The sequence below is a fragment of the Cyprinodon variegatus genome, unplaced genomic scaffold (assembly GCF_000732505.1).
Source record: "Cyprinodon variegatus isolate N-32 unplaced genomic scaffold, C_variegatus-1.0 Scaffold185, whole genome shotgun sequence".
NCBI lineage: Eukaryota > Metazoa > Chordata > Actinopteri > Cyprinodontiformes > Cyprinodontidae > Cyprinodon > Cyprinodon variegatus.
In genome coordinates, this window is record NW_015150638.1 from 210,156 (window position 1) to 235,101 (window position 24,946).

At 37.1% G+C, this 24,946-nt stretch overlaps 1 protein-coding gene across 2 annotated transcripts in view; it reads left to right on the forward strand.

The window, feature by feature from the left end:
* Nucleotides 1–24,946, forward strand: part of LOC107087503 (thymocyte selection-associated high mobility group box protein TOX-like) — a 112,090-nt gene that overhangs the window by 49,478 nt on the left and 37,666 nt on the right. For both annotated transcript variants that reach the window (XM_015379105.1, XM_015379107.1), the window contains one exon: nucleotides 9,222–9,281. In XM_015379105.1, coding sequence (XP_015234591.1) covers nucleotides 9,222–9,281 — 60 coding nt within the window. The remainder of the gene's footprint in view (nucleotides 1–9,221; nucleotides 9,282–24,946) is intronic.

A 24,946-nucleotide genomic window follows, 5' to 3' on the forward strand; every position in this document is an offset into this window, starting at 1 on the left:
CACGATATATGTTTTCACACTGTGCGGCCACAACGGTCGACTGGATTTCAAACGTCTTTGATTTTTCTCCCAACCTACAATTCCTAATCAGGAGGTGGTCGTGAGCAGCTCATTGCCCCTTGTTACCCCCTGTAAACTACGTGACGCACGATCAGGCTGAAAGTTTGACAGATCGAAAGATTGTCGCGCGGCTGGAGATTTGGCCTGAAAAGGGCAAAAAAATCGTACAGTGAATGCCTGGCTTCACTAAGAGAGCCTGTTTGAAATAAATATACTTTTTTCACTCCACATGTACTCTGTAAGGCATTATGCATATGCTTTTGCAACAGATCTGTCTTAAAGGTATAGTGAAGGATGTTCTTTTTCCAGGTGGATCATCAAAATAAGTGGTCGTCTTAATTATCAATCATTCTGGTGATATGTTTACGTAAGGCCGTCCTAGGTTCTCGTCCCAATTTTCACTTACCGGTGGTGAGTCTGGCAAATTGCAAATCTTCTTTTGGGAAAGTAAGTTTGGATGATAGATGCAAACAGCAACTTTTAAACAGAGCGTGCACGAGGAGAAATGGGCACGTGCATTTTCTTGCACAAATTTAATAAGCGTTCCCTCTCCGGACCAGGTACAGGGTTGCATATGTGCATTATTTTATAAAGTAGGGAGGGCAGTTTTTTTTTTTTTTTCAAAACGTCACGGAAATCCTCCACTATACCTTTAAGTCTGGTCCCCATATGCGTTGATGATTGTCTCCCCCTTGTGGTCCGGAGCCTCTTCAGTTATGTGAAGCTAGTTTACATTTATTATTACAGTATTTATTACTTGCAGCATTTTTTCTTTGAGTGTGTTTTGTGTTAGCATCATTTATGTATTTGAAGGTTTTGTTTTTGCAGGGTCTTTTTACTTTGCTCCTATCTATTTTCGGATTTTTCCTTCGCATGTGTTTTGTGTGTTTGTTAGTTTAATATTTCAGTTTGCTACAATCCTCTTTTGTTTGCTAGACTTTTTGAATTTGCTGTGAATTCATACATTTGCATGGGGTTTGCACCCCTCAGCCACTGCAGTTATTGATGCTTTTCTATGTTCTTGTGAAAAAGTATCAGATGTGTACCACTCCCTTCCTTTAACTTTATGCTGTACAACTGAGCAATTTACATTTAGTGTTGTTTATTTTGTAAAATGTAAATAACTTTATAAGCAAATGTTAAGAAAGCGTTCTCTAGGTAACTGATCTTTGGTAGTATTGCAGAAACTGAATGTTGTTTTAACCTTCATTATGATTACTTTTTATACTATACCACCCAACATTGTGTTCTAGTAGAATGAAATTCATTTACAGCATCAGACTTGCAATGCTTTCAATTGGATCTTAAATGGAAACACTTTAAGGCTGCATTTATGTTGATGTTTGGTCTCTGTCTCTAAGAGAATGATGATCAGCTTTCTTCTTTTTTTAAGATGTCATGAGCTTAACGTGCTAATTGTAAATTAACCAATTCTTGTGTCCATATAGTTCGCTCAAATCCAACATATCTTGACTTTTTACACTTTTAAGGGGTTCATCTTATTTCCTAAAAGCAGAAAAGTTCCATGTAGGAATTAAGCTTCTGATCAGTAAATTGAAATCAATCAAAATCTACCTGTAGGATGCAGATTTTTTTCCAGGTATAAACACAATATAGGGCTTTTATTTGCATAAAAAAAATTACATTGTTGATAAATTGGGGCCACATAAGTTACTTGATGTTGGTACAATAGATACGACCCCAGTGGTGCTGCGGCTGTGCACAAACTAGTAGTGTGACTTTGGTGTGAACACGGTTGTGTGTGCAGGATCAAACTTTCACACCCAGGAAGAGGCCCTGTTTCCCTTATCTAACGACAACAGAGCATGTGTCGCCATGGCCACCGGCTGTGCTTTTTATGGACTCTGTGTGGCTGTGTGTGTGTGTCTTTGTGTGTGCATGTGCATGCTTTTCCTCAATGTGTATATATGTGTGCCATGTACATTGTTTGCCCATGTTCATTGTTTGCTTGGGGCGTGGTGCAATACCAGATTTGTTACTGTAGCCTTTCTACTCAGTCTATTTCTGCATACTCCCAATGCAACTGTGTGAATTGATGTTTCTTTCTTTCTTTCTTTCTTTCTTTCTTTCTTTCTTTCTTTCTTTCTTTCTTTCTTTCTTTCTTTCTTTCTTTCTCTCTCTCTCTCTGTCTCTCTTTATATATGTCTCTCTCTTTTTTGCCCCTATACCTTATAGTATGTTTGTTCCCCCACCCGAAAGATAGGTGTGTGTGTGTGTGTGTTTGTGTGTCCCTGTCTCTCCTTCCTCATCCACGTTGGGCTTTGAACCAGCAGTGACAAGTTGGGCAACATCAAAATTTTGTGGCGCACATTGTCTCAGGTTGGGGTTTGTTAGGTCTCTTCTACAGCTTAATTGAACAGAGAACTGGAGGGGAAAGAGTGAGATGTAAGGAGAGAAATGAAAAGAAGAGGGAGGAAGATGGGGAAGATGAGGAAGAAGGGTGCTCAAACAGGCATACATATTGCATGAGCCCCCACCTCCTCCTCCACCACACCCCTTCTCCTTGCAGAATGGCTGTGTACTGTTCTGGGTTTATTAATTCCGCTCGGTGAGAGAATTATTTTTAGAGACTTGGTGTACCGGCAAAGGCTTTTAAAGTCACACCTACTACAAATTCTGCTTATAGATTTTCTCTTATTAATTCAAAAGTTCAGAAAGTTGGTAGTGGTTGCTCTTTGGATTGATCATTTTTGCCAGCATCACAGACTATAAACGTGTTAATTAGGTAAAAACAAAAATTCTTAGTTGTTGCACCTTGCTACATGAGTTTTATTGAGGTAAATCTACATTATTATTTTCAGAGACTAAATGATGGCCTCCAGTGGTGCTGGGGGCCATCATGCTAATATGCTCATATGTTGAAGATGGAGCACTGGTAAAATGTATTTGCTCCTTTATAGATTTCTGCTTTTTGTTGTTTTTTATGTTAAGTTTTAATGTTGTAGATCATGAGCTTATGTTACATAGAAATATAGCCTGAGTAAATAAACATTGCACTCTTTTTAATTTATTTTATTAAGGGGAAAATTATCTACTAACGATGGCCTATCTGAAAATGTCCCTTTGTCACATTGGCAAGTTCCCTAAATAATTACATTTGATTTACCACTGCTTTTCAAAACCTTCAATATCATTGCCAAACTCAGTCCTTGTTACTACCTGAAACAAAATTAATTAATCTTAAAAGCCTGCTTTTTCATAGTATTAGGTAGGTATGATCTAAAGCAACCCATCATGTTCCAGTCTAAAACCATTATAATTAGGATTGCTGCACTTTAGTCAGTCTGGCTTTACTATTGTAAACATTATATATATAAAAAAGTTTATATCTAAGAGAAAAGTAATTGTTTATTTAATAATTTTATAGATTTGTTTTGCATAAATAATAGCTGTGCAAAGAATGCAATTCCTTTCTTTTTTGACTTATCATAAACAGCCTGATTTAGTTTGAACATCACCATTTTCTTGCAGTCCAAAAAACTTTCCATTTGGCCTCTGGATTTTTTTTCAAATTCCCAATTCATTCTTTCTTATGGGAGCCCTTGATAAAGATCTTTGGATATTTTCTTGTTGAAATTTGATTATCAGTATACATTTGCCTTATTTTGATGACCTGATCTCTCGACTTAAGGATTTTAAAGAGGTGCTTTGATGGATCCAGATGTTTGTAACCTTTATACCTGAGAGAAACAGGAAGTCATAGACTTATAATTATACACTTCCCATCTGTAAAATGGGGTTCGTTGGAATTTTACAGGAAGCACCATATGTGACATCTGGCTTCTGTGATTTTTCACTGTGACAATATAATCCTGGAATGAAAGAGGATTTGATTTAAGGTTTTAAAATAAGTATCATAGCTGAGTTCTTGATGCCTTAAAGCTGTACTGTATTTCCATTATATCATCACTTTCAGGGTGCTTTCATGCAGCTTCACCAGTGATCGGCCTTCTAAAATGTAGAAATTTCACATTGTCGGTTGGCACGGTTCGCTGTCACACAGGATTTTTAGATCCAACCTGTATTTGCACTGAACATTTTAAGGGCAGCATTTCTCCACAGTTGTGCTGATCAAGAAGGAAAAGAAAGCACAAAGATGGTCATCTCCCTAATTGGGTTTCTGCTACTACTCTGGTGTAGTTGTGCACCTCTTCACCAATCCATTTAGCCCTATGAGAAAGTTTCAAACTGTGTTGTCTTCAGTTTTAAGATGAGATAGGACTCCCAACAGAGAAATTCATTTTGAAATTTCTCCAATCAGTTGCTCTTATACAATGTTTTTTCCTCCTGCTTTATGTATGCTCGGAAGAGCCTGCAGTCAGACTACAAGCAAAAATACAGAAACAAACATTTTGTAATACCTCATTATTTTTAGGGCTACAATTAACAATTATTTTGCAAATCGATTAATCTGCCAATTATTTTTTCGATTAATCGATTAATAATCGGATAGCAAAAAGTTCTTTAGAGAGGACCTACAAAATTAAACCAGGAGAAACTAAAAGTTTTCCACTTTAGGAGTTCTGGATGGAGGAGAACAGATTTTTATCTTAAATGCAAAATGTTGACATGCTTTTTTGTTTTTTTATTTTGGTATAATTGCTGCTCAAGTTGGGTTGCTCTGTCAGCTAAAGGCTTGTTTTAGAGTCTCTAAACTCCAGTTAATGATTAATTTGTTACTAAATTAGTTGCAATTATTTCAATAATCGAATAATCAAGATTAATCTGATTAATTGTTTGAGGTTTAATTACTTTAGATTCTTCCATTTGTAAAACTCCATTATTTATACAAACAGACACATAACTGGTTGTGTTTACATGTTTTCAAATGTTTTGGCCCCTTTGGACAAAGTTTTTCATAAGCTTGACATGATTTTTCTCTGTAGAGACTAAGTGGTGTAATGGTGGCATTACGCCACAAGCAGTTGATCTTCACCCTCTTCCACCTCCACACAAACAGATGTTGCCTAGAAGGCTTAGTGAGGGGCTTATATAGATTGTCCATCAATCAAATGCAGTCTTCAGTGGAGCCTCCAATCCTGTCATCATCAGTCTTACAGGCGACTCCTAGATGAAAGGATCCCAGCCTTATATTGCCCCATTAGAACTGTGTAAATATCACATGTTTTCCCTGGATGTGGTAGTTAGCATTACTTCTACCTTGTGGCTTCATTATTTTTGAAACACTCAACTTTGTCGATTATAGTGAGGCATGACCCAGTTCCCTGACTCTATCTTTTTTCCCTTTTCTCTTCTCTCGCTCATTTTCCTCATTCTCATTTTCCTCTCACACTGAATGTTGTCCTTTTTGTCATTTATTCATCTTGTCTCTCCACTCACTGCCTCTGCTTTGCTGTCATTCTTTCAACTTGCATCTGCATTACTCTCATCCTCTCTCCCTCTCATCTGTGCATTCTTTATTTCACAATTTGTCTCTTCCACAGCTTATTATTATTTTTCCTCTCTGTTCTTTCAGTACCCTTCTCCTCCCCCTTGCCTCCACCCTTCGTCTTCATGTTTTTGAATTCCTCACCACCAGCACCACGTGTGTCATGGATTGAAACATCGCAAGCAGTGGTCCCTGCTGAACAATTACTATGCAAAGCAATCCAAATAGAGATGTTTGCCGAAAACAACATGTGTGTAATTACTGCTTAATGAGGCCCTTGTCTCAGGCAGAATGCCCAATTAAGCTACCGATGAGAAAGCGATGCCAAGCCCCGCTGAAGAAAAAGAGACGGGCGAAGAGGGAAAGGGGGGAGGGCGGGTGTGTGATGGAGAAGTAACACTGGAAAGGTTGTAACAGAGGAAAAAGGTGGAGATGATGAGAACATGAGGACAATGAGTAAAAAGAAAGGAATAGAAGTAGGATAATAAAAAAGAAAAATGGAAAGAAGCAGAAGACAAAAAAGGGAGAAAGAGTAAAAGATATTCCCCTGTGGCTGAGCTGATAGCACTGAGCCAGCTGTAAATTGGCATTTTAAATGGAAGAGTGAGAAAGTGCATAGCAGCGTTGTTCAGATAAAGGGGCATAGGGAAAAAGCTTTACATTGGAATATATGAGCAGCCATGTTGAAGCACAAAATGGCTGACCTTTTTTCAGGACTGTTGTGGCCTTTCTTTTGATCATTGCATTGCCTGAAGTAAGCGATTAAATTGGTCCTGATGCATTTCTTCCCTTTCGAGTTTCAAAGATTTCCACCTAAAAAATTCACTTTGTGAAATGAACTTCTCTAAAAAGCTCCTGTGATGCTGTGGGGTTAAAATTACATTGTTCAGCCGCTACCATCTCTTTCCACATTAGATAATCTTTAAGAGGGTCTCTAAGTGGCTTTGCATCATATTAAAGTGGAGTATAATAGAATAAAATGGCTCAGAAGAGAACAAGAGGCTGTCATGTAGGAAAGAAAGAGTTCATTGCAAATTTGTGACCCAAGTCAAGATTGTTTGACCCTCGCTCTGCAGGTTAGTCAGATGATAAACCCTCCCATGCATTCTTAGAAATAGACTGTATCTATAGCTAAATTAGTCAGCATTCAGCTCCAGCAAATAAGTAGAAGTTACTTTGGATTTATTCCTTGAAATGTGGACGAGGCTTAGATTCACCATATATCCAGCTCTTGGCTCACTTTCATGTTTGCATATTTAGATTAATGTAAATGTAATCATTAAATTGCTCATGTGGATCCTCACTTGGGCTTTTCATGGCATGCATCATTAACGAACCGTTGCCTCAAGGCAAGAACTTGTTCCACCTAACCTTTCATCTGCAATTATGTACAGTAATTTTTCTTTCTTACTGCTCAAATGTTCATTCACCGACTTTCGCTTTTCCTGCCTTCAAGTGCGGACATCAGATTTCACCCCCTAAGGGATTAAAGCTCATTACCGCCCATTAGGCTACTTATCTGGCTGTTGTTTTGAGCAGGTACATTTTATGATCCATTTGTATACTGCACCATCCTCCAAATAAAAACTATCCTTCTATGTATTAAACTCTGAAGAATGCAACATTGAATTACGTCAAATTTAATTGTCTTTAATCTTTGGTCATTTCATGTTCCCTTCTGTGTTTTGGTGTTTAAACTGACCTAAGTCACCATATAAGAGTTGACTCTATGTGACAAACAGTTCCAGTCAGATGTTTACGACCATGATTAACAAATGAGGAAAAAGTGAATACCTTAACGAAGTAATTACTAGCCAAATGAATAGACTAATGAAACACTGCGTCATTAAACATCTAAAAAAAAACCATTGACTAATAAAAATAGCAGACATTAAAGAAATACTACAACATTTTTTTTGAAAGCGTACAAAAGCATGTATACTTCCTGCAGAGGATGAAGATAGCCCACCTGCCCTCACCCATCCAGATGACTTATTACAAAAGCACAATAGATAGCGATCTGACCAGCTTTCTCACTGCATGGTGTGGAGGCTGCAGTTTCTCAGACTGGAAGAAAGCGAGAAGAGTTGTGAGAACTGCAGAGAAGATCATGGGGGCTCCTCTTCCCTCCATAAAAGACATTTCATCCCAGTGCTGCGTATCCCCAGCCTGTAACATCATCAATGACCCGTCACACCCCCACCATGGACTGTTCTTCCTGCTTCCCTCCTGGAAGAGGCTTTGCAGCATTCGATGCAGGTCCAACAGATTCTGCATTAGTTTCTTCTTCACTTCCATCAGACAGTTGAACAGTTGAAAAAAAAATCTCTAAATCATGTCACAGACTCTGCACACCAAACCAAAAATACAGCATATTTGCACCACATATATTAATGATCTGAACTTCCATATCAGTGCGTTTTTTTGCATGTTTTTTTTCTCCCACATTTTTTACATTTGATCACTGCTGCACTTTATGGAATGGAAATGTTCCTTTACTCTCTGAAAATCTGTACTAAATGAAATTTCGTTTTGTATAAACAGTGTATACTAAATGAAAACAAAAGTTGTCTAAGTCTAAAACAAAGAAAAACGTAAATTTGTAAGCATTAAGTGGAAGACAATATCTTAGAAATACCTTTAAACGTAATAGTTTTTATTCTATAAATTTAATTGATTTCCAATCACAGACGGTTCTTTTAAGCATATTCCATAAATCTTCCACAATGTTGTGGTCCTGTTAATCCCAGAAGATCAACATTAAACATTTATTGCAAATGTCTACCCCTATAAATTGGGTGAAGTTTATAGTTCTTCATTTTTTCCACCACTTTCTGTAATACACCAGCATCACTAGAAGTGAAACAGACCCACAGCATGATACTTCTGATGCCATGCTTAACAGTTGGTTCAGTGAACTAATGTTGAAAGTCTCACCTTGACTCCTAAACTCATTACTTTTAGCCTAGCACCACAATCTTTTGTCTCATCAGTAATTGTCAATCAATTACTCCAGACACCGTTTGGTTTTTCGTGCAGGTAGCTGTGAATTTCAGCTGGCCGTCAATGTGTCGATTTCATTGCCTTAAAAAAGATCTGTTTAATTGTTTTCTCTCCAGCAATTGTGACACATTCAAAACTAATCTCCTTTAACAGTGATTTAGCTCAGTAGACAGAGAGCCAAGCTAGCATGGTGCACTCTGCTGTTGACCCTGTGTTGTTTCCCTGCACCCTCGCTGGTCGGGAGTCATTTGTTGTTACGCGAGCCCTAACCCCATGTCAAGGAGTGTTTTGGCACCTGCAGCAAGTGATCCTTCATTGCCTGATTAGCTCCAGTTAGAAGACACAGCATGCCTTCACTTCACAGTGCGCGCACACACACACAAAACCCCTTTAAAGACAGCTAGCACACACTTCCCAACTGAATGCAGTCATAGATTCATTCACACTCATTCTCTCTTCTCTCACACACAGTAGAGCCTACAGGGAAAAGCCCATCTCTCGTCACCACGCTCATGTAGCCTAATTACCGGCCCGCTGACGAACAGTAATTGCCCGCGCTGCCATGCTACCACGAGGTTTAACCAAAGTGACAAAGTCATTAGTCTCACACTTGAGGCCACCCGTAAAGAGCTTTAGAGCTTTTCCTGTTTGTACCTCCTCCTCCCCAGGCACCAATGCTATTTTTTTTTTTTCTTGAAATCTCCTCTTGAATATAATGTTAATTTATCCTTTTTGTTTCTCTTCACAGTTTGATGCTGACAACATGTACATGAATGACAGCAACCAAGAGTTTCGGTCTCCAAATCAGGTAGGACAGTTTTTCAGATAATTCTCCCAAAGTTTATGAATAAAACTTTTGTTTGTGATTGTTTTTATTATCATCACTTTCATCATCATTATTATTATATTCATATTTGTATAAGATTTTTAAAGTTAAATATTTACTTTTTTATTGAATACAGTTCTGATAAGAGTGTCTTTGTAAAATAGGAAGTTAGCAACCATTTTGGTTTTGTCTTTTAAACATATTTATACTCTAAAAGCCTTTGTATTTTATTGGGAATTTACACAAATGCAACATATTTGTCTACTTTATTTTACATCCATAATCTAAAAGCCTATTTCACCCTCTTATCTTCTGATATAGCAAAATCCAGGGAAACCAAGTACCTTCAAAGTCTCCCTGTGTGTAATTTATTATGGTTATAAATTAAGCTGTTCTTTGAAGGCCTCAGAGGTTTTTAGAGAACATTACAGAACAAAAGGGTTCATGAAGATCAAGGAGCAGATATGACGTCAGTAAAGTCGGGGAGATTTTTAAATAAAGGATAGGTTATTAAAAATATCCCAAGTTTTAAACATCTTCCAGAATATCATGTCTTCCACCATTTTACTGTACCAAGCATGGCTGTCAAGGAAGCACCTGTGACCCCATGTTTACATCACAGCTATAAGTTGTGCACCTTACAAACATGGAGAGGAATGCATCCAAAGTGTATTTTTGCCCTACATGCTAAATGCTTTGTGTGATAAAAAAAAGTAAAACTCACTATACCAACAATAAAACATGGTGGTGGCAACATTATGATAAGGGGATGCTTCTCTGTAACCAAAACAGGAAGGGTTGGACAGGAAAAAGATGTAATTTGGAGCAAAATGCAGAATGATCCTGGAAAAATTCCTGTTAGTGGCTCTTAAACATTGGAGAATGGAGTGATGGTTTACCTTCTAGCAGAAGGACTCTTAACATACAGAAAGAGCTACATTAGAGTGGTTTAGATCATACATTGGAAAGTATAATCACGTGTTGAAAAGGCAAATTCTAATCATGAGAGGTTTTGCAAAGTATTTGTTCAAGCTGTTGCAAATACATCATAATCCATGTTTTATTCTGATTTTTATTGGTAAAAATAAGCTAAGTCATTGTATTACTTTCCATCCAGTCAATACTCTACTTCATTTAGGTCTATCAAATAAAATCTCAGTGAAATACCTAGACATTTGTAAGCATTGCATAAACAACTGGAGTCCTAGATCAGCTTTAAAACAAGCTTCTGGTTACACACACACAGTTTCGTCTTCCTACTCATAATGTCAGCACGTGAGGTTTAGTGGCAATTTTTTTTTTCAACCTACACAAAAAATGGTTGAATATTATTTTTGTCCAAAGACGATATAGATACTCTAAACAGTAAATAGTTTCTGAGTGTTAATCTGACAGCACTGATGATAGGTCTAAACTGAGACACAGCAAAAGCAGTTTAAAACGCCATCACACCATCAGGGAGTTCCACAGAGCCACAGCGTTGATTCCTCCCAGCTGGTAGATGGGAACACATGGCAGGACATATGGCAGAATTTGGACCTCAAAGATTTGTTGATCCAGCAGCATGACCTTCGTGTTCTGACAAAGCACGATGAATTTAGACCCTCTGTGTCAATTAGCGCCTCGCCAAATAACTCAAAGTGGCAGTGGACAAAAGCAGAGGGCCAAGAACTATCTGTTTCTCACAAACACACAATTGTAGTACTGGAAAGTGACACGGCCTGTGAGACACAGAACAGTTTCTCTCTCATTGATGGGTTCTTTTCCATAACTCTTCATGCAGCTGTCAAACGTCGTAAACTGTAATTCCTTCATAAACTGCTAAGTTCTTTGCAAAGAAGCAAATACATGATCTTACGGTCTCTTTGTTTAATTTTTCTGTTGATGTTTTGAGATTTCTTTCATCAATTTATAACCAAAGAGAAGTTTTCTGTACATCTACCAAAGCCAGTGTAACATTTTGGATGGAACAGAAGAAACACTCAGGATTCACACTTAAAGCCGACAGGTTTTTCAGACCATGGTTCACCTCTACACCCATGCTTTTTGTTAAACACTGAATGGTGCATTAAATGAGGAGACATAATGCATTTAAAACTTCCTACAAGCAGCTCTTTCAACAACCTGACTTGAGAAACCCTCTTTCCTTTTTTCTGGTGTTACTAGCCCGTTAAAATGATTTTAATTACAACCTTAACTCTAAAGCGTTCTGAAAAAAAAAAAAAAAAAAAAAAAAAACCTTTGAAGATGCTAGAAGCAGCCAAACTGTTCTCACTATACAAAAATGTGCTTACTCACTTAATGTAAAATTTATATTAGACCCTGAAAATACAGAAAAATGAAAAACATATGGATGTGGACCCCACAGCAAACACATAAAAACTCATAAATTTCCACCAACTAACACACATATGCAAAATAAAATAAAAAGTCCAATAAACACACAGATGCACTTTCATCTTATAGGATTGTTTCTTTGATGTTGGGATTCGGAGACCATAAGAGAGGGTTGAGTGTGGAGCTTTAGCAGCTTATTGTCTGCTTAGAGCTCACATCACAAGGCTATAAAGTCCATCCTTGTTTGCCACATTTCCTGGTCTGCCCCAATTATGTCACTGCTCGTGCATACATGTGCACGCTAATTGGGAAAAATGTCCAGCTTTGTTGTTTTGCTGGTGCTGCGGTCATGCGTCAATCACTGGCACCCACTCCAGGTTTGCAGTGTTGTGTCAACAAATACCTTCTTAGTGGATAAGGCAATTTGGGCTTTTCAAAACATGTCAGCTGCAGTTGATGCTCTGTCAGCGCTGTCAAATAGAAGCTTACACTCAAGCCTTGAAGAAACCTGTGAAACACAGAGTTCATTGTTGGGCTGTTCTATCCTTTAACAGAGCACCTTTAATTTGATATTTTATAGCAGGGTAGAGTTGCAGCATTTTCATATCTATTAACAATAGAGAATAAGGTATAATGTTACAAAAAATGTTTTTTTATTCCACACAAAAACTTTTTGTGGTTTGTTTTATTCATTTTCTTAAATCTTCTTTACTTTTCAAATAAATGATTTAGTTTTTATTCTTAATGTCTGTTTTGGCATGGCTGTGTCTTTACCATGACAGCAGTGTCCATGTTACCCAGATAAAACCATGGTCAGATCTATCTCATCAAATCAAAAGATAAAGGACAGCCTAACTTCCTCGCTTGTACAGAGTTTAAAGCGCATCTCTTCCAAGTTGCTATAAACTTGGTTGTAAAATTAACCTCAAGTTTCCTAATTAGGCATCCCAGTCACTACAACTGCATTATGATTTTTTGTGTATTCAGACATTTCTTGCTTCTAAGAGTACATTGCTATCATATTAGTTATTATGAAGCTATATTTTATTAGATGTGTGAGTAATTTGTGTGGGTACTGCCTTACGATTAAAAATCATTAAAGACAATCAAGTGCAATGATTATTCAAAATAAGGATATGAACAGTTGACCAGGTACTATGATCAGTAGTGCATGCATATAATATGTGCATTTACTTGATGCAACCTTTATAATAATAGTATTTACAATGGTTGCTGTGATATGAGTCAGGGTTTTAATACTGCATACACTAATGTCCATTGTTTTGTTATGGAGATAGCAGATCCTCTATTCAGTTTTCTTTGTAGTTAGTCTGTAGTAAGACCTTTATCCCTTAGTTCGTAGGACGGTTCTCAGAATTGCTTCACTGCTGCACAGGTCAAGCACATTTTGAAAGAGAGAGGCCTTATGCTTTATTGCACATTTAAACAGTGTGGTCAGATGCCTAGCTGAGCCTGTACATGATGTGTGCCTGTGAAAAGGACGCATGTAGCCAGAACAGAGACTCCTTTGTTTGCATGTCTGGGGTCTTCTACAGCAAATTCACTGAGGTAGCAGCCTGACACAGCCAGAAGATTACATTACACATAACATCTCCTGGCTTTTAAAAAAAGAGAAAACCACTAAGCAGAAACAGCTTTTAAGGGGCTGCTGGCTGTGTGCTTCTGCGCATTTGTTCATTTACACAAGATTTTCTTGTTACTTAAAATATTGCACGCTTTCGTTGAGAAAATGTGCATGCAAACTGCACATATGGAGCTGTGGGAAAAGTTTGATGGTATTAATGTTTTACATTTGGTTCATCTGTTAGAGTTTCAAAATATAAGCAAATGTGTGGGATTTATCTTTGACCAGCTTTGTTTGTGTCGCCCACACACAAAGCTACAAATGGGGACAGTTTGTTGAAATAAAGATTATTAAATGCCTCATTTATCCTGATGTAATGGAAATAAGCACGACACAAATGTACATTTCTCAAACTGACTAGCTTCAGATTTGATTAGATTAATAGCGGCCATTTTTACCAGGAAATCACTTTTTAATCAGAATGTATTTTCTACAGTTATAAAGGTGCTTTAACAATTTACATTATCTGAAAAGGACAAGATGTGACAGATCCATCAATCTTTACCAAATGCAAAATATAAACAGTTACCTTGCTTGAATTTTTGAGCATTTATTCACGCTTAAAGGGAAAATAAAACTGGCAGTTTACTCATTATAAACCCGCCACATGGATAAATGTTAAATAAGGCGCACAGGCGTTTATATTTCTGCTGCACATTAATAGCTCCATGAGAATGATTGGTTTTCCTCCAACCACGCCAACACAATTTCTAATTTTATTTAATGGGCAATGAGTGCCCTTCTTTGGCATTCATATCAGGCTTGATCAGTTTGAGTGGCTATGCAGACTTGTTTCTCAATGTACATTTTTGGATTTTGGCTGGCCTCTGCTATCGCTCTGCAGTTTAATTAGTCTGTGTGGGTGCGTCTTTGTGTGGTCACAGGCATAATTTAAGTTTAGACAAAAACAGGAGATTTGGATTAAGAGGTTTGCTAGAAGTGCATGTTAAAGGAAAAAAAAGGACCAGTAGAAGTTCTGATATATGCACTTCTGTTGCACTCTTCAGTGCTTTTTAAGCGTTAATACAAACTAATTTTGTCATGTTTCAGTGGGTCTCTTAATTGTCTTTAGGTCTTGACTTTGACTGGGGCATTCTAAGTCACCCATATACCCCTCCCCACAGTTTTGGACTCAATTTAGTTTTTTTTTAAGCATTTGCATTGATTCACACCTATTTATAAATAATTTATGAAAATGATTATTATTGTGATCTAAACTAGACCCTAACAACTCAATGCAAAAACATTTTATCGATTCTTGATTGAGATCTTATTTACAGTAGGTTGAACATTTTTTTTCATCATAATTCCAAAAAAAGTAAAAAAAAAATAAACCACTGGACTTTGTTTCCAAGTTTGAAGATGTTTTGCTTACCATCCAGGAGGCATTTTCAGTTTAAATGTCAGAAATAGCATTGAGTTGCTTTATACAGAAGCCCAGCAAGGCCTTGGTTTTGCTTAGACAACATGCTAATTAAAACAGAATCAACAGGTCCACCCCATTGGAATGGGGGTCGTTTGGCTTCTTTTGTTTGCCTGTAAAGGAGTTGGAGTTGCAAGGTGCATCGCAACCCCAACCCCTTTACAGGGGAGCAGAAGACCCCACCTATTCAGCCAGGCCAGCAATTCCCTTTAATGACCCCCCGTTCAGAGACATAGACAGGTATGGGACATTGCAGGCTAAAAAAAGAAGCCAAACGATCCCCATTCCAAAGGGGTGGACCCATTCAATTTGCATCTTGTCTAAGCAAAAACAAGGCTTTGTTGCGCTACTATATAAAGCAACTCAACGCTATTTTTGACATTTGAATTGAAAAACCTTCCTGGATGCGAAGCGAAACATCTTCAAACTTGGAAACAAAGTCCAGTGGATTGTTTAATAACTTTTTGGAATGACTATGACCTGGATACTGAGACTCTTCAGCAGTTTCATCATAATCACTGTTGTTTCAGAATGTTGTTAAAAGATCATGAAACATAAAAATAACATAGATTTCAAAGCACTTCCTTTGCAGATTGAGCTAGATAAATATAGGTTAAAATAAGACTGCCTTTAGATTAGTTGTTAAATTGTTAAATAAGGCAATACTTGTTAAAGGTTATGTTGATCTATGTGTACCAGTTTATGGTCTCCATTAGAATCAACACTATGATGACTAAAAACTAAAATAATGTCTTTAGACACATTCTTTGATGGGAGGACAAAGTACAGTATGAGTCTGTACATCACATTTATCCAGTTTAAGCACATATGTGACTAAAGGCATCTTTAATGAAAGGGTATGAGACTTTCAGGATAATTAGTACCTGATTCATCATATGACCAGTGGTAAGTGATGAACTCTGCATATCTGTATTCAAAGAATACAATAAAAAATTTGACCTCTTAAAAGACTTGGACCAAAAAAAAGATTAATCTCAGCGAGATAAACCTGGATAGATAAAGGTTAAATGCAAATAGTATATAAGGAGATAATGATAAAATCCAAAAGGTAGGTTACACTGTAGGTAGATGATATTTCAGAGGTTTTCCTGACTTTCACTTGACCTTTAGAATAAGTTGTGACTCAATTTTAATTTTTTCATCACTTTTTTTCCTTCAAAATATATTTTTTTTCCCCTATTTGATAAGTGAAGCACAAACGTGAACAGATGGTTCATTCAATCACCTGCCAGAAACTCTTTTGACATTCCTTTTTTTTGGCTATTGAAGGACAAGTCTCTCAGTGGGTGATATCTAACAAACCTGTTGGTGTCTCAGATTATGTGGCAGAAAAATGTAGAAATGTAACCTCTTTTTTAAAATGGAATTCCATTTATACTTTCATAAAACTTTTTTTTTTCTTTTTTTTTCAAAATTGTTCTGTCTTTCCTGTTGCTTTTCTCTTTCCGTTAACATTAAACATGAGACAGGTGTTACTTGTCCTGTAGGACCATCCCACCTTCACTCACTTTTTCCTATCTTTATCTTTTTTTCCTATATCTCTCTGAGTCAGAAACACCTCGGTTCACCCTGGCACCTAGTGTAGGCGAAACTGATGTGAAAAAGCACCATTACTTAATAGTGAGTCACAGTGCACCATTATACCCCCACCAGCACAACTGCAGCATTCTCCTCACCACACAACACTGGATCTACTTTCCAAACCCCTTCATATACCTCGGCGAAAGACTTCTCCATGCTTTCACTCTTTTGCTGTAAGTAAAAAAAAACTAGGGGAATATTTGAGAAAATGTAAGAAAAAAAAAGAGGAATGATAACGCCAACACACATCTCGTTTCTTCTTTGAGGCTTTACAGACCCGTCGGCAAGGTCGTCAGAATGAAGTAGAGATGCAACTCAATCGTAGTGTATTTGACTTTTTTAAAAGAGTGTAAAAAAAAAATTCGATATCATGAAATCAGGCTGAAAAGTCTTTTTCAGCGTTGGTGCATCAATATGTGAAAACTGCTGGAAGAACATCAAAGGATCACATGAGCAACATCTACACCAATGCTAAGGGGGGAGGAGCTGTGAGCTGTAGTCATAACCAGTGGTAGATTTTTTTTTTAGGTCAGTCTATGTCAGCCAATAAGTCCAATTATCATGGGTCTCTGAAGTGCAACAAGCAGTGACCTCGACTGCGCTTTTACTGAGCTGAAATAAATGGACTGTGGCCAGAGAGGAAGGATTTTATAGAAATTATATAAACATTTACTCCAAACTGAATAGTATTAAGAGCATGAAAGACAGCATGGTAATCTGTGATTACATAAGAAGTCAACAATACCCTTGTTCTTTAAATGTAGGTACGTTAGAGTACTTATACAACTTTTACTTTTTACACAGTTGCACACTACAAACACAAACTCTAATTCCTTATTGGGGTATTTATGAAAAGAAGGTTAAAAAATGTTTTTTTCTTTATTACAACAAAAATCTCAAAGGCGTTAAGTGTATATGTGGTCAACTGCTCTTAATCAGCAACTTGCAGAACCAGGTTTCACTGCACTGGCAGCAGCAAGTCACCTGATGTATTTCTCTACCAGCTTTGTATATCTACAGACATCTTTGCATAATCTTCTTTTCAAAATGTATCCAACTCAGTCAGATTGAAAGGATTTTATGGGTTCCTCATTTGTTCCTTCTCAATTACAAAAATACACCTCCTCTAAAAACAGGAACAGAAATGCATTTGGTGATTAATACACTTTCAGAGAACATGAAACCTTTGCTCTATTTTCGTCCTGGTCTCTCTCTCTCTGTATATGCAGCATGATGCCGCTCAGGGATTTAGTGGGACTAAGTAGTTTGATATTTCTATTGGTTTTTTGCATATATTTTCATTCTCTCTTTTCCTCTCTCGTAGTGATCTTTCTCATCATGTGGAGACCAAGGTCATGGCTGATTGAAATATAATAGAAGTGCAGACATCTGGCCTAATACTGTGGGAAGTTAAATCTATTTTAATGGCCCCTGCCGCACTGGATTCTCTCTGATGCACTCTTGCGCTTCACTGACAGTAAATCACAATGTTCTCTTATTGCCCTGACTGGAATGAGGGCATAGAGAAAGAACAATGAGGGATCCACATCATTTGTTTTCACCCCCCTTCCCTCACCGCTCCGCCTCTCTTCAGCCCCTACTCTTCCCTGTTTGCAACTCATAAAGCAAGGGGCTTAAAGAGAGTGACATCATGAAAATAAAAATAAAGGGGATTATAGGCAAGCTATTGTGCCATATGTGATTACTGGGTCTTCCATGTTCCCTTGGGGGTGGAAGGGTGACTATGAGACAACATATTTTTCTGTTCATTCAATTCTGGATAATAATTGAGAATAGGAGGGAGATAAGGTTAAGAGCACAACCTTTACTGGAAAAGAGAAATTGGTTATTGGACCAGAAATAAAGAACTTTCATTTATCTTGAACATAAAATATTAGAGATGGTTTTAACCCGTTATCTTTCATCTATCACTGAGTTAAACTGCTCTGACATAAACCTGCCCCTCTTTCACGCCTTTTCAAAGCTCTTCCTTTGCAGTCGTGTTTTTAGAGTTCACATCCAATCCAGCACAGGTCCACCCACATCAGCAATGGAGAGTCAGGTCCTTTTTACCCACCTAAATGAGATCCATTCTGATGTGACATTTGAGAGAATTACCAGCGCATGGGGGAGCAGGGAATAGGTTAGCTCATTCCTCTGCTATTGGTCAGAGCCCAGCACACTCTACCTGTCCTTTACTGACGGACGTTACCTATGACCCTGACTTGCTATTGGACGCGCTGAAATGCCCCCACCCCCTTCCAGAGACACTTTACTTATCCCAGTTCTGTCTTTCTGTCAGCCAGGCTCGTCCGTTTGGCCGTTTCCTTCTCCCTCTGTTGTGCTAAACTGTCGGTCTGTCTTGATACATCATCCAAATCGAATCCCCCGTCATTTCAAAGTCAGGTCAGATAGCCTCTCTGGAACCAGCAGCTCATCGCTGTAATGGTTAGTTGTTCAGGGGGCCTCAGCTAAGCCACCTATTGATGGTGGGTTTGATTTCTACCCTTTCTCTCCTTCGTGTGACTTCTCTACGAAGGTGAATTGGAAATTCATCATGTTGTGTAAAAAGAGCTACCAAGATTTATCTATCTGTCTATTTGAAGCACATGGAGTTGACGTAAAACATTTTACTTATGCATGACCAGCTGTTCTTTATTGCTCAGTCATTTTTTTAAAGGCGGCATAAGGCAGAATTACTTTTTATCAGACATTGCACCCCCATTCAAGTTATGTTTTCTTGACACAACTGAGATCTTTTGGGGTTTTAGAAAGCTTGTATGCATAGTTAAATTCTCCTATTTGTCAAACACATCATTGTTCCCTGATGAGCTTTCTTCTATTAAACACTTCATGGGCCACAAATGGCTCCATTTGAAATCTAATGACTCCATCTCATCTACTCAACCATTAATGTCTGGAAACATAAAATTACCGTAAACTTATTTGAGTGTTTCTTCTGAAAGGTAACTTAATTACTATCATATGTTCTCTATGCTTTGACGCAGTGGTTCTATATTTGGTTGCACAAAATTATAAATATTTTGGTAACAAAGCCAATGGGGCATATTAGGACCTGTGTTTTAATGTAGTGTCACAGAATTGAACAAGGGGTCTTGGGAATGTGTTTGGGATGAGTCTGCAGAAAGGGTAGACTGTGTCCATTGAGGATATCAAAAAACTATTTTAGAAAAGAGGATGTCTGGTCTTGATACCTTAACGTCTCAGCTTTGCTTTTTTCAGATTATCTGGTTCTGTTAATGTTCTTATGCCCTGATCTTCAGCATCCAATGAAATTCAGTGAAAGTGGTAAGCGATCAAGATGAGGTTCTTCTATATCTGAGGTCAACGTCCTTACTGGGGGAAATAGTTGGGGTGCCCCCCACCCAATGGGTTGTTTAGTGCCTGCATTAAGTGGAGCTAAAGGCTGGGTTTTGTTCTTGAGTAAGAGAAGGGTGGAAGGTCAGATGGATGGACAAATCCTTGCCCCAAGTCCACTAATGTGGATCTTTTGTTATAGTGACAAACAACACAATTCCTAAATTTTTAATGTCTACAATCTAGCTTTTATAAAATCCTGACCTCGACAGGTAGAGAAAACTGAAATTATCTTCCTTTATTAGGGAGTAGCTTGAAGTAGAGTTGCTGATCCCTCCTGTTTGAAGGGATCGGTTGAAGTGGCACGGCCATTAAATTTCTACTAAATGTAGAAATAGGACTCACTAGATATCCTTTCTGACCTGGGATCACCCAGATTTGAGAGTGTTGCTCTGGGAAGAACTCAAATTTACTTTAATGTTGTGAGTTAAATTTTACACTTTTTTCATTTTGTAAAATATGACACAATTAAATAAGTTTTAGAAAAAGCTGTAAAAAAAATTCCTAAAAAAAACTATTCTAGCATTTTGTAAACAGAGATAACTTTTGCAAGCCTAACTGACCCAGGATGTAGATTCAGTAATGTGGAATAATATTAGGGGCTTGTCGAACTTGTTTAGCAGAGACTTTTTGGCTTGTTATTTAATTCAGCTATTTAGCCTCAGGTATAATCTTTATGGTATTGTGTTGCTGAATAGCTTTTAATGTGGTATGTTACCATACTAGGTGCTTTCAGCCTGTTCCGTCTTCTATTATTATTAATATGTTCTTGAGTTGCTAATCATTCCAGATTGGGCTATGATTTTTTGAAATAAAGTCTTGAATAATTAAAAACTTATACTCTGAAGTGATTTATAGCCTGGATGTCAGAAAGCGAGGAATAAAGTGGGGTGTTTTTTATAGATAAAGTAAAAAAAAAAAAAAGGCTCAACTTTGTGATACGTTTTTATTTTTTAATACACTATTGGATTTGGACTCAATGTCAACAAATGGTTCATCTTAAATTACTTTGATTTTTATCACACACAAAAAAAACTTGATTTAAATATCACAATCCCAATAAATTGATCAATCATCCAAATGTCCAACTCCTCTTAAACTAGGTTTCAAAGTGGCTTTTTTCTTACTTGCAATGTTTCATTACAATTTACATTTTTCAAGTTAAACACAGGTTGACAGTCATGCTTAATGGAATCTGTCGCTGCTTGATCTCTGAACGACAGCGTGGAGAGAAATGGGTCTGTGGACAAGAACAGAACAGTGTTTTGTAGTGTGGGATGGTAAAAATAATTTTGTATGCTGTTGTTTCTGAAGGTTAAGTCATTGGGGTTGCAAAAAACCCTCATTGCCTGTTTAAAAGTAAAAGCAGACCATGTTCTTATCTAGTTAGATAATTTCAACCTCAGCTGCAACGATCTATCCTAAGTAAAGAAACAAACCTTGTTGGCCCACAGTCTGAGAAAAGACCGAGATATGTTGAAGTTCAAAATAAACCCCAGCAGTTGTTTGAGGTTGTGATGTGAAGAGTCTTTGTGGAGGTCATGGTGGTGGATCGGCTTCAGTCACAGGAGCTTTAGGTGGAACTGGATGAAAAAGGTTTTTATTTTGCAGAATGTGAGGCTTTCTTACACACTACAAGGAATGTAAGGGCCCTGTCATACCTTGCAGATTTAGACACCATATGCCTGATGTCCCAGAATCTCCTAAAACAATGGCATATGCTGACCTTTCTATGTATTTTTTCAAGTTTGGGGGTATACATAGTGTATTCATAAAGAGTTCAGAACGACAGCCTAACTTATGCATAACCCACAGCAGCGTAATGCCCATGAAATGATGCACAAGCATAATTTTTACCAGATTTTTCGTATGTCAGGCATACGCTGGTCTAAATCATCAAGGTGTGACAGGGTCTTTAATCTAAATAAGTATTTTTGTCTTGAAATGAGGAGTTAAGTGAGACACTTTGCCAATGAAACAAGACAATTTATATTTAAAATAAGAAAGAAAAAAAAAAAACGACCACTAACTAATTAACTTATTTCAAGTGTATATTTTCTAATTATCTTATTTTAAAAGTGAAAATATTCATTTGGCAGATCATCTTATTTACCTTCTCAAATTAAGATTAAATACACTTTACTTAAGAATTGTTGGCTTATTTCTAGATCCTTTTTGCAGTGCACCAAACATGGGTTACAGTTGGCCCTGCATTTCTTCATTACCTTTGATTCATCTTCACTTGTTATATATAATATGAGATGTATATACTCATATATATGTCATAGGATTAACAGTTTGTGTCAGTTCAGTACTTAAACTGAACTTTTAAGTGAGCTGTAAAAGTAAAAAGTCCGGTATTCATAGATTTAACTTTCTTCTCAGACATTTCTAAACGCACATTGAAAACCATAACAACACATTTTTGTAAGCCTTGGGTTTTTTAAAATTAGGCATTGGTGTTTTTCTAGCAATTGGTAACAGTCTATAAATGACAACAGTGCTCAGAGCAACATCTTAGATCTTTAAGCTACCAAAAAAGTATAAATATGTTGTTTTGATCTCCAGTAACGTCAAGGCTTAGTCCTATGTTGTTAATGTCAAAGAAATGGAATTAGAGAAGCATTGCTCTGTAGAGTCCTCAAAGGTCCTTGTGCAACAAAAATGACATATTTGCTTAAGTTTCACCTCAGTGGAGGAGGGTTGAAGGTTAGAATGAGAGAAGGCTGAATCAACATTTAATGTTTCTTTTGACCCTCTCTTTCTTTTATCTCCTATTCTCCATGTCCTGAAAGACAGTATATTTATGAATTATTTATCCATGTTGGAAAAATGTTAAACTTGTGATGTCCTTGTCCTTTGTCTTATCTCCAAGGGCATCGTAAAAAGTTGCAAAGAGAAAATAAAACACGAAAATAGCCTTCCACAGTATTTAATTCCTACTACATGCAAAACAGATACATTTCATTTCACAAGAAACTCTTCTCTGATGTACGATGTGTTTAGACTGTCATTGACTTTCCTCTATTGTAAAAAACATACAGTGAAAAGAAAGATAACAATGCTGTAAATATGTCTGTCTAATTCATAGTTGAACGTGAAGTGAATATCCAGATTTAATGGATTGCTTTTAAATGTGTTCACATTAAAATTAAACTTACATATATATATATATATATATATATATATATATATATATATATATATATATATATATATATATATATTACCTTGTTTTGGCCTTCTTTATCATTAACACTTTCAAATTGATGAATGATCTATTCTGCTGTGTTCTGTTCAATGGGTGGATATCTCAGCTGTTAAGAACATTGCACCTCAATGATCAGGTTCTTGTTTTAATGGGACAGATAAGAAGTGTGATGCAGAGTGCTGCATTTCTTAGCACTGTGGCCATGTGGCCAAAAGGTTCTAGGTTTCAATCCTGATTGGAGCCACAAGTGGGTTAATTTAGCCAAAAACTAGTTCAGTATGTTATAATGTTAATGGAACAGATGACTACTTTATAATGGAAAGTAGTCATCTGAAAAGTTGTCAATCAGGTAAGTACAAATATGACTATCTTTGCAAATTCTGGTATCTGTATAAATGATATACTGCATATATGTATACTAGGGATGCACGATATAATCGGCCCCCTATCGGTATCGGTCTGTTTCGGCCTTAAAACTGAATATCGGACATCGGCCACCCCACCGATATTTAACCCGATATTTGATCAGCTTCTGAGTTTCTAAAGTCTAAAAAAAAAAAAAAAAAATACTACTCCTTCTTCTTCCTCAAAATCTTCTTTTTTACAGACTTAAAAACGTCTAAAGACGAGGGAAAAAATATTGATACATTAAAATATCACAATAGCTTCATATACTGATATATTGCCATTTAAAAACACCATATCAATCTCTTTTACTAATGAAATATAGCTATATGTCATCGTTATGGTACGAAATCCCCCGAAAATTCACAAAATTTTGCCATATTTTTATATGTTGATATATTGACGCGGTATCGATCTATTTTACTAACAAAATCTCACAAGAATTTGCAAAATATCACGAGAGTTTGTAACAGAACGATGAAATTTCACGAGATTTTGAAAGTAAAATAGATCGATACCGCGTTTTTAAAATCAATTTGATATCAGCATATGAAAATATATTTGAGTATATTATTTTTCAAAGTGTCAGAAATGGATAACAAAACTGCTATTTTCAATTGCTACTTTTTTTCCCCAGCTTTAACATCAGTATCGATATCGGTTATAGGTTACATTAGTTTTAAAATATCGGCATATCGGATATCGGCCAAAATCCCAATATCGTGCATCCCTAATGTACTGTATACATTTTCCATTACGCTTAACCCTGCTTGGGTCGCAGGGGATGCTGGTGCCTCTCTCCAGCTGTCTATGTCTGTCACAGCCAGTTAATCTGATAGTCATGGCTTTGGACTGTAGGAGGAAGCTGGAGTACCCAGAGAGAACCCACGCATGCACAGGGAGAACATGCAAAATCCATGCAGAAAGACCTCGGGCTGGGAATCGAACCCAGAACCTTCTTCCTGCATGGCGGCAGTGCTACAATTATGCCACTGTGGAGCCCTTATGTATTTATATGAATATCTTGTTTCTTTTTCAAAAAAACTTTATTTAACCAATGTACATTACACCAGACAGCTACGTTCTACCCCTTCTATTCATTCGGCGAGCTAATCTGAATCGTTCAATTCCATTTCGAGAGTGAGATCATCTGTGGTAGTAGCACTAGACATCTTCCAGGCATGTGAATAAAACTAGCAGCAGTTCAACGGACAGGAAGAATGAACAGTAGCCGGCGCGCGCGGATGACGTCATACACGCTCTGCTTTGTTTTTAAAAAATATAAATATAAAAGATATAACCGCGGATGTCTGGGGGACAGTGATTCACCTACATGTTATGAATGCTGGCGTACCATAAAGAATAAATTATAAACAGTTCAGTTTGTGCCTTCAACTGGTTGCCCATAGGAAGACGTTACTTTGATATAACCTAACGGAATATCTTCAGAACGGCTCCAAATGACACAAAACTCATACGGGTGACTAGAACATGATGTAATAACGTAAAAACAAATGTAAAAATAACGGCATTCCCCTTTAACAAAAATAAATTTCTATTCAATTCAGTAAAGCTCATTGGTAGATATTCTAAATATGTCAGGGCTAAAGGTATGTTCTCCGAACAATATAATCAAGCTCCATGAT